The sequence below is a fragment of the Cynocephalus volans genome, chromosome 2 (genome assembly GCF_027409185.1).
Source record: "Cynocephalus volans isolate mCynVol1 chromosome 2, mCynVol1.pri, whole genome shotgun sequence".
NCBI lineage: Eukaryota > Metazoa > Chordata > Mammalia > Dermoptera > Cynocephalidae > Cynocephalus > Cynocephalus volans.
This window is the reverse complement of record NC_084461.1, coordinates 31,162,630-31,173,325: the sequence shown is the minus strand read 5'-3', so window position 1 is coordinate 31,173,325 and position 10,696 is coordinate 31,162,630. Positions and strand designations below refer to the sequence as shown.

The window sequence follows — 10,696 nt, the reverse complement described above, 5'->3', positions numbered from 1 at the left end:
CTCTGGTGACTGAAAGCAGAACAGTGGCTGCCTGCAGTTGGGGATGCCCCTGTGCTAGGACACACAGAAGAAGGAATCACAGTGGAGCAGAAGGAAACTTCTGGCATATATATGTGTCAAAATTTATTGTGGTGATGGCTTCACTTAAAAAATTGTATACTCCAAACATATTCAGCTTATCATACAAGGGTACTTCAAAAAGCTTATGCGAAAATAAAATTAAAAGATAAAGCAAATCTTCCCATGAGCTTCTTGAAGCACCCTCAAATGTCAAATTATACCTCAATAAAGCTGGGGGGAAAAAAAAGGGTGGGTGCTCTTATGGTATATCCTTACTGCTACCTGAACTAATCTCAGTCTCACTTCGAAGTTTCTGGAGGCACAGCTGATGTTCTGTTCTCAGTGATTCCAGGAAGATACCAAAGAGCAGCGATAAGCATCAGAGAGGGGCCCCTCTGAGACCAGAGGACTCCCTGACTCTCAGCTGGATCCTCTCTGAGAAGAGCCCCACCCCAGGCTACTCCTAGGCTTCTGGTTGAGCTCAGTGGGTTAAAAGAACATAAACAGTGGGGTAAACTAGGGCTATGGACGTTCCTCCGTGCTCCCATCCCTTCCTGGTACCACTCTCTATAAGGGAATTTCCAATCCGGTCAGATTTCAAGGACATTAATTGAGCTTCATTTACCGGTAGGTGGAGGTGATTGTTTTTTAACTGAACAAGCTCACTCTTGGGTCTCTCTCCTCCGTTTCTGTCTTCCACGCAGCCTGGCATGTAGAGCCAGGGTTCTTCTCCTGCCCTGTAGAGCCAGGGTTCCTCTCCTGCCCTTACCTCCAGTTTTAGCTATTGAATCACTCCTTCTTTCTCAAAATCGTTCTCACTTGATTTCAAAGATACCATGCTGTTTTTATTTTCCTTTTGTCTTGTTGGCTCTTCCTTGGTCTTCTTTGCTGATTCCTCTTTATTTCCTGGAACTCTAAATATTGGAGTACCTCAGAGTTCAGTCCTCATGTCTCTTTTCTTCTCCGCTAAATTCACTCAATAGGTAATCTGTTTCACAGCTGTCAATATCATCCATACACCTATGATGACTTCCAAATGGACACCTCCAGCCTGTGCCTCTGTCTGGACTCCAGTCTTGTATACCCGTTGGCTTACTTAACGTTTCCATTCATGTTTCTAAGAGACATCTCAAAATGTTTCAAACTGAACTTCTGACTTTCCCCACCCCCACCAATTCTTTTCACCCTTTCATCTTCTCCATCTCAATTATTGGCAAGTCTAAAGCATGTAATCATCCTGGTCTCCTCGCTTTCTCTTTTACCACACATCCAATTCATTATAAGTCTTGCCAGTTCTATCTTCAAAATAAATCCAGAATCTGACCAATTCTCACCATGCCTTTTGCTACTACCTGATTTAATCCATCATTACATCTTACTTGGCTTAATCCAACAACCCTCCAACTGCTCTCTGTGTTTCTGCCTCTGCCTCTCGACAGTCATTCTCAACCCAGCAGCCAAATAGATCCTTTTAAATCCTAGCTCAGTTCTTGTCACGCCTCCATTCAAACCCCACCCCCAATAAACTTTCTCAGGGTAAAATTCAAAGTCCTCAGCATGGTCTCGAAGGATCGACATGACCTCCCCCCTCTCTCCACCATCATTGTCCCCTTGCCCGCACACTCCAGCCACACCAAACTCCTTGCTTTCTCGAGAGCTCTCCAAGCATATTTCTACTTATTTCCAGTTGAGGGTCTTTGTTGTTACTATTTCCTGAGCCTGGAATGTTCTTATCCTGGATATCTACTTTGTTCAGATTTTTATTTCCTTCAGGTTTCTGCTAATATCAGCATATTAGGAGAGGCCGTTCTTGACCTCCTCATATAAAACAGGAACCCACTCCTCTCCATCATCCCCTGCCCTCCTTAGCCTTCTGATAGTTCTTCATTGCTCTTACCACTATCTTACATAGTATATATTTACTTATTGGTTTAGTTTCTATTCCTCTGCCACCTACCACCCCAAAGCACAGCATGTGCATGCATGAGAAGAGTCTCTGTTTTATTCATTGCTATATTCCCAATGCCTGGACATAGTAGACAGTCAGTAAATATTTGTTGAATGAATAAATGAAGCATACTCTTTTTGATAAGGCAGTAGCACTCAAAGTCCCTGACACATTCTCCCTAATTTTTTCCTCTACTTGGGAACAATGGGTATGCTATTCTTTACTTCACACTTAATCTTTAAGGCAGAATAAAAGAAAGGGGATGATGTTCATGTGGTTCAGGACCAACAGAGGACCAATCTGATCATGATAAGGTCTGCGGCTGGCGGCAGGGGTACTTTCACCCCATTGCACAGAAACCAGCGTACGTGGGCATATAGTAGGCTACTGACTTCAGAAATATGTATGCCTCATTATTAGGCTTCTCTAACTTCCAAGTCTATGGCCTCTCTACCAAGTGTTAAATCATTGTAAATAAAAATAACAGACCAGTACATGTGATGATTTTTATTTAGAAATAATCTCAAATTTACAGCAAAGTTGGAAGTGGAGTTGTATTTTTTTTAAAGAATCTTTTTTGGTGGTCTGAATCCTCTGAGAGTAATTTATCAACTAGATGCCCCATAACCTCCAAATACTTCACTATGTATCTCTAAAAAACAAGGATATTCTTCTGTGTAACCACCATCACAGTCAGAAAACCTACAGTGATACAATACTACCACCCAGTTCTCAGTCCCCTTTCAAGTTCTGCTAATGGTTCCAAAGATATCCTTGTAACAAAAGGATCCTACGCAGAATCCTGTGTTGCACTTAGTTGTCATATGTCTTTAGTCTCCTTCAATATGGCATAGTTGTTCAGTTTTCTTTTGACTTTGATGGCCTTTTGAAGATTAAAGAGTCAGTTATTTTGTAGAAAGTCCCTCAATTTTGGTGTGTCCTGAACTGTAAGATAATAAATGTGTTGTTTTAAGCCACTAAGTTTATGATAATTTGTAACAGCCACAATAGGAAACTAACATATACTCTTTAAAAGGCCTTGGTGCCTATGCATTCCAGTTTGAAGTCTTTGACTCCAGCCCTGAGAGGACCTCTTTGCACTTGGGCCACTACGGATGACTTTGCTGCCCTGTCCCTATTCAAGGTTGGTGTGTTGGTATCCTAAACTTCTTGCTGAATGCATCTGGTTGGCTGGCAGCCAGGAAGAACTCAATATCGGGGCCAAATTCTTCCTGAATGGAATAAGGAGGCCTGTTTCAGCCCAGAGGCTGGATTGTCCCAGTAAATTCTCAGGATGCCTGACAAGCACCCTGGTCCATGGCATTCTCTCACTGATGTAAAAGCCTGAGCCTCTGAAGGGATGCCCGCTCCAGGGAAATGGATACATACTTAACACCTTCTTGGCCTGACTCCCGATGTCCTTTCGGGTGTAGACCTGGTTATAAAAGCAGAAAAGCCCTATGGAGACCTGCAGACTCAGAGGGGCCCACAAACATTTGCTCCAATCACCTCTTGTACAGATGAAGGGAATTGTCCCAGGTCCAACTAGCAGGAGAGCTCAGACCATTTCTCTTTGCACAGCTTGGCAAAGAGAAAAATTGCTCATTAATATTTCAAATGAAAATCTTATTCGGCCCTGGAAGAGAATCCCGGAGAGGTCTGAGTGGATGAGGAGTCTTGATGGAGCCATGTTACAAAAAGTTCAGGAACTTAGGGGAGAACGGCCGGGAAGGGGGCGGCGATGAGCTGGGGAGGACAGAGCGACTGGGGTCTCCAGTGCCCAATCTCTGTATGCAACATTTTGTGCCTGGCCCGGTGAGGAGCTGGTCTGGGGGCCGCGCAGGGTGGCTCTCCCGGGTCTCCCCTATTTGGCCAGCTGGGCCCGGGCTCTGGGCGGGGCGGAGGAGCGCGGGCGGGGGTGGGAGCCCCGGAGGAAGATGCGCGGAGCCGGCTGCGGAAGGCGGAGGGTGGGGATCCGGGGTGAGCTGCGCCCTCGCGGCTGCCCCATTCCGCGCCCCGCCGCCCTCGCGAAGGCAGGCGCTGTCAGCGGAATCACTCCCCTTTCAGGAGGAGGGACGGGGGAAAGGGGTCTAGCTCTTTTCTGCTTAAAAAAACATAGGGAGCTCGCGGGCAGCTCTGCAGCCCTCCCTCCCCACTCCCGGACCATGCACCCCTGCATCTGCCGGCTCGGCCACAGGCGAGGACTTGATTTCTGGAGCTGAGGGCCAAAACTTGTTGACTTTTCTTCTCTCGAATAACTGAATCATGCCATGTGCCCAGAGGAGCTGGCTGGCAAACGTCTCCCTGGTGGCTCAGCTCCTCAACTTTGGGGCGCTTTGCTATGGGGGACAGCCTCAGCCAGGCCCCGTTCGCTTCCCGGACAGGAGGCAAGGTTAGTGGCTTTTCTTTATTTCCTTTGAAAACAGGGGTGGCGAGACGTTGGAAACTTGGTTGCTCCCTTCCCCTTCCCCCACTCGGCAGAACTGAACTCTGCAAACCGTTTGGCTGAGTTGGAAGGAATTCTGGGCTGGGAGCTCAGTGACCTGGGCTTTCTCAGAATTCAGGGTTTAAGGTGATGATTCCTTAATTTTTGCTGAAAGGTGAGTATCCCGCTGTGTTTTACAGGGATGACATTGCAGTCTTTGAAAGACCCAAGGAGCAGCTGGTAACCTGCTCTCTCTCTCTCTCTCTTGTCTTCTCTTTAAATGCTGCTGTCTCAACCCCTTATGTTTCAGATTCTAAACACGGAAAATTATTATTATTCTTTTTTAAAAAAGTTCCAACTGGTCACTGGCAGTCATTGTAGTGTTTCTAGTTAATTTTAAACTTCTGGTCAGGGAAAAGGAAATGTGATTCCGCCCCCCCTGCTGAGCACGCTTGGCTATGTTTTGGTTTCCTGGAAAGATTTAGAATTGTGTTCTTAAAATAAATCTTTTGGGGGGAAATTTACCTCGGCAGGGGCTCACTTTCCCCTGCCTTGCCTCGCTGGTCACAGCTGGTTGCTTTCTCTTTCTAGATTTTGTGAAACCCATAATGTTATAGAAAGCATTGGAGGAGTTGTGGTGGACAATTTGTTATTATTATTGTTATTATTATTAAGCCTGACACCCCAAGCAGGGTGGTACTGTCGCCTCTGATTTTTGCGGGGCTTGGAAGGGTCAGAGACACATTCCTGTTTGGTGGGGAGCTCATCGTGCCTCTGGGGGAAAACAGAGCTGCAGTAATGGCCTGCATGGTCATTGAGCAAGCTGATCTGACTGTGACAACAGCCTTACAGGGTGCAGGTCCCATTGGTATTGCCCCTTCTCTGCAGATGAGGAGGCTGAAGCTTGGAGAGCTTATGAGCCCAGCTTATGGTGGAGTGAGGTTTTGAAGTCAGGTAGCTTGACTTACAATCACGCAGCACTGCCCGTAGCAATCACTGGCACAACACGTGCTCGCGTGTGCGCACACACAGTACTGGGTAGCACCCATTAAGTGCTGTGTTTGCTGACTGTGCTCAAGTCTCTGGAAGTGTCCTCCATAGCTTTCAGACATCCCGTTAATTCTCAAGGTTACTTGGGTGACAGACACCACCAGCCTGTCCTTGTCTAGTACTTCTAGGCAGAGTTTTCTGCCCACGTTGCAAAGTTCAAAATACTGCTGGAGAACTGTCTGCTGCGGCTTCCAGAGCTGTCAGGCAGAAGTCCTTCCCTTTGCTTTACTTGGAACCGGGAGCGGCAAACATGGGGGTTAGATGTCAATCACCGGCACTCGCTTGTGTAAACGGTCCAGACACCATCTCCCGTCCCCAAGTTTAAAATAGCATTGCTTGTTGTTCTTTGAAAAACAGTCCCTTTGTGAAAAATCTCTCTTCTGGGGCAACACACACAAAGCCTGCAAACACATCCCAGGACATTTGGAGTTGATTTGGTTCAAAGACCCACATTCTCCTGGGGTGGTTTTCAGTTCCTCTTGCTCCACATCTTCTTTGCAAGGGAATTCAGCTGGGTGCGGAGCAGACGCCACGGGGCCTTGCTTTCTCTCTGGAAAGTAAGATAGGGTTATTTTTCCTAGTGACCTTTAGGGTTACGTGCTAAGAGTATTAGATATTGAAAAACAGCTGTAAAATGCTCCAAGCTTATTAGTGATATGTATATATTTGGGTCTAAAAATAATTTCAGTTTTTAAAAGCCTTTTTATCAATCTTAATCAATTCATTAATGGATTTAAAAGTATTCCACTTTTGGTGCGAATGAGAAACTTCTAAGCAGACTTTCATTTAGAACTAAAGAGAGAAAGAGAGAAAGAGAGAGAAGGGCTGAGGGCAAACTAATGAGAGAAGTACATTCTAAGACTTCTTGGGAATAAGATGACCTGAGTTTTGCTTCCAAATGACCTTTCGTTTCCACTCTGACATTTCTGAATTGCACCCAAATTCCGAACGTTTAATCTTGCTGATTACTTCAGATATCATCTGACCATCTTTCTTATTTTTTCAGATGAGGCCCAGGAGGCCCAGGTGGTCAGTCTGTTAGTCAACATGTACTTATTGAGCACCTACTAAATGCCACTTCACCAGAAGGGCAAAGGGAATTACGAAGGGTCCAATAGTTGGAGACAGATTCAGACACTAGATAAGCTTTCAGGTCCCTTCTAGTTCTAATTGTTGGGCGGAGTCAGGATTCTAGCCCTAAGCAGGCATATGGAGGGAGATAAAACCAATCCTTTCTGGGACTAGAAACAGGCAGATTTGACTAACTCTGCTCAGTATTCTTTCCATAAGGCTCAGTTGTGATGTAATAATGTGACTTTCACAAAGTTTCTTGGTTTCTCAACAACGGGAAATATTAATCTTGCACACAGCATACTGCTTTTCTTCTACAGCCAGTAATATCCCCTTAGTTTTGTTTATCCCTGTTCTGTTTGCAAAGCACCGGTCATTTCCATGACCTCTGCTGCTCCAGACAACTTTGTGAAATCAACAGGTCAGGAACTTTACCAGCGTGCACAGGCTTGTGCAAGAGCAGAGGGAGTGTTGCAGTGTTTCCAAACAAATGCTCTAATTATTTATTTATGCTAGTTGCAAAAAAAATTCTTCAAGGAGGAAATGATTTTTATATATTTTCTCAGTGTAAGAAAAGACTTCATGTTTTTGATATTTCGTGTTAATTATAATAAGATATATGGTTGGCAGATTAGTTATCCTAGGTTTGGTGAGCAAATCCAGCCTCCTGTGGTGTATTTTACAACTTTGAGGGGACTAACAAGATCCTCCACGACATTTCAGCATATGTAAATTTCTACAATAAAAAAAACAGTTGTAAGGTTACAACAACCTATGGATAATTATAAGAACAAACCTCTGACTATAACAGGAATTCCTTTGCCCTCCTTAGTAAGGAGCCTTAGAGATTCAATTGCTAAGATAGAAATAAATATAAAGAATAAATATAGATTGTGCTTGCTTTGGCAGCACATGTATTAAAACTGGAACAATGCAGAGATTAGCTTGGCCCCTGTGCAAGTATGACACACAAATTCACAAAGCATTCCGTATGAAAAAAAGAAGTGTAGATTTAACCTAAACTTTGTAAAAACTGGTAGGTAACTATTCTCTCGCCTCTCTCCTTTCTAAGATGAATGTTTAAGATCCCTTAGCATTTTATATTTTCAAAAGTTCTGTGCCAAAAGGCTGCACTCAAAGTTTCTCATGAAGTATCATTGCAACTTGTGGCCTCGGTTTCAAATCTAATTGTTAGCAAGGCAGTCAAAGTATTTCGGGCTTATAATTTATTTCCACAAACCCTAATGCAGGCTGTGATGTAATTACAGTGTGGCTCAGTCTGCTGCCCCTCCCCGCCACCTTGACATCTGGTCCTCCGTGGTAGACCCCGGAGAAGCAGTGAGGGCAGAGCTGAGATGTGTGGATTCTGGGGTCAGATTGCCCAGGCATGGATCCTCACTCCTCACCATTGTCACTTTACAGAGAGGGGGGTGGAGGATAAGATGAGGGACACGGTTAATAATACCTCCCCAGAGATGTGTGAAGAGTAGACAAGACAAAGCTGGTACACGCTTCATGTCATGCTTGGCCATAGAAATGGTAATGATTAGGAGCTATTATGGTTTCCTGACACCCATTTCTCCATTGCTGTCATATTCCTTCTGCATCTGCTTTCTGTTGGCCAAGATTATACTAACTCATTTTCCAAACCAAATGCCTACTGAGAAGAAGCCAAGGTGAGTATGGGCTTCTCCCTTACCTCTGCTTGAAGGTTACATACATTCATGGCCACAGTGATCCCTGGTAGCCAAGTTTCTATCTTTAGTACCAACAGTGCTAGTGTTTAGCTAATGAATGTTATTTGTCAAACACTGTTTTAAATCTATTACATATGTTAATATATCAGAACCTCACAGCCACCCTAGGAGGTAGATACTATTATTATTATGCCCCTTGTGTAGATGAGGCAGCTGCAGTTGGGCCACCAACATAAACCCCATTCTGTAAGTGGCCTCCTGTTTCTCTCCACACCTATAGGCTGTCATGGCTTAGCTGCCTCCTTTGCAATCAAATCAGGAGGGAAAACTAATTTTATCACCAATTACTCTGTTCCATAAAAAGGCAATTACTATCTCCATTTATTGCTGAGCAAATTGAGGCATAAAGAATCAAGCAGTTCTTTTCTGGTCAGATCGTCACCCCTAGGGGCAGTGCCCATTGCCTCTGACTCTGTTTTGCTCTCTGCCATGGGCAACTGCTCCTCTTTATGTACACCCAGTGCAGAGGCTAAGAACGTGATTTTGAAATAGGAAGCACAAGGTTCCAACTCATGTTGTATAATGTTGCATAGTCACTTATTAGACAAAGTTTACTTATCTGTGAAATGGGGTTAACAACTGAGTCTATATTACAGGGTTGTATAATAAATAAGACATATTTAATGAGGAATGACATAGTACCTGGGTCATAGCAAATGCTTCTTAAACAGTTACTATAATAACAATCATCATATTATTATACAGACAACTATGTGGCTCTCTTAAAAACCTATTAGATCTAAAGCAACTGAATCAAAATCAGTAAATTTGTTTGCTCTTCTTTGGGCAGTAAGTTCTGAGCCTTAAGCAAGCCTTAGTCTTTCATTTTATGCTTTCAAAAGTCATGTTTAAATCCTTGCGATGTATCTTCAGAGGCAATCCCTATCAGGGGTATTGTAGTTGGGAAATTTATGGAAAGAGATGTATCGTTCTCTGAATAAATTGAAATAGCTCCTTGACCAAGTTCGCGTCCTGCACACTGTTCCCATTGCAGTTCTTCTAACTCAGATGTGGGATTGTCACTTCTCCAGGTGATGCCTGCAGAAGGAATACTTTGCTGCCGTTTGAGCCTCTCTCTACCCTCTGGCCTGCTTTTTCCTACACCCTTACCTCCTGTGAACACCCCTATTGATCTGTTACTCTAAGCTCCTCTCTCTTTCTATTGCCTGAGAGGACTTTGTGCTTTACCGTCATCGCCATCTACCCCCTCCAGTGACTGTCAGTGCAAAGGATATCTCTTCCAAGGTTCCTTCTTCCCTCAGGATGCAGCCAGCAGTGATGGGCACAGGCAGCAGGGCACGGGGAGCAATTGGTGTCAGACTGCCTCCTGTCATGGGCCATCAGCATCTCTTACTTAATCTCCTCTGCTAGATGCTCTCAGAAGCCGGCACATGCCTCGTGCAGCCAATCCTTTTCACCTATTTATCTTCAGTTGGGAGAAACAACATGAGAAATAAAAATTTTGATGGGAAAAAACACAACCCAAATCTCTCCATCATAACAATTTTCATTTTTACACATTATCTCAAAGACTTTGTTCATATGCATGTGTGTATATATATATATATATATATAACATATACATATCTCACAATTGCAATTATAGTGGAGACACAATTATATATTTATTATCCCTTTATTATATATTATTTTCATATTTATGCATAATTGCCATGATTAAGTATACTAATATGTCATTTTGATATATAAATTTATATAAATTGTCTATCTAGAGTAATTTTTTTTAAATGTAAGATTGATTTAAAGCAGCACATGTTGGCCTTTGTTTCATGACAAGCTGAATTTGATAGCTGCTTTCTGGGTATAACAAACAAGATATTTCCAGCTCTTTTAGTCTTGTTGTATAGGTCATAGCTTATTCAACTTGGAGAAGTATACGATTTTACTCAGAATTCATATTTTTAAAAATGTAGTTGCTTTTAGTTTGTGTTCCCCTTAAATTGGTCAGTATGGCTTTTTGGAAAAGTAATTTGTTAGAAAAGATGCTTGTTTTTTTGTTTTGGTGCAGATGCAGAGACTTGCACATGTAACAGGGTATTGAAGTGGGACTTTTCCTTTTGTCTCAGTTTCTGCCAAGACCTTAAGTCTGAGGGGAAAAAAGGAAGTTGATTTCCCACATGTACTTAAATAAGAGAAACTCCAGACCATGTGTGTGGGACTTGCAAAGAAATGTGATTCAAAGCTCTCCTCTCTGCTAGTGTGTCCTCAAAGGTCAATGAAAAGACATTGGAGAGAGACTTTCTTCCAGAGTGAGTGCTGGGGGCACTCCCTCTACAGTTGCCCCAATTCAACGCTGCTCAGGGGGACTTCAGAGATCTCAGAGAGTTTGATGTGGGTTTGGGAAACATGACAACTAGTGTTTTA

The 10,696-nt window shown here is 43.4% G+C and overlaps 1 protein-coding gene and 1 non-coding gene across 3 annotated transcripts in view; both read left to right on the top strand.

The window, feature by feature from the left end:
• The first annotated feature begins 4,273 nt into the window (after positions 1-4,273).
• Positions 4,274-10,696, top strand: part of ADAMTS12 (ADAM metallopeptidase with thrombospondin type 1 motif 12) — a 339,684-nt gene continuing 333,261 nt past the window's right edge. For both annotated transcript variants that reach the window (XM_063087212.1, XM_063087211.1), the window contains exon 1: positions 4,274-4,400. In XM_063087212.1, the coding sequence (XP_062943282.1) occupies positions 4,274-4,400 (127 nt within the window). The remainder of the gene's footprint in view (positions 4,401-10,696) is intronic.
• Positions 7,448-7,551, top strand: LOC134371339 (U6 spliceosomal RNA). The gene has a single exon (XR_010022774.1). It is a non-coding gene; the product is annotated as a U6 spliceosomal RNA (small nuclear RNA).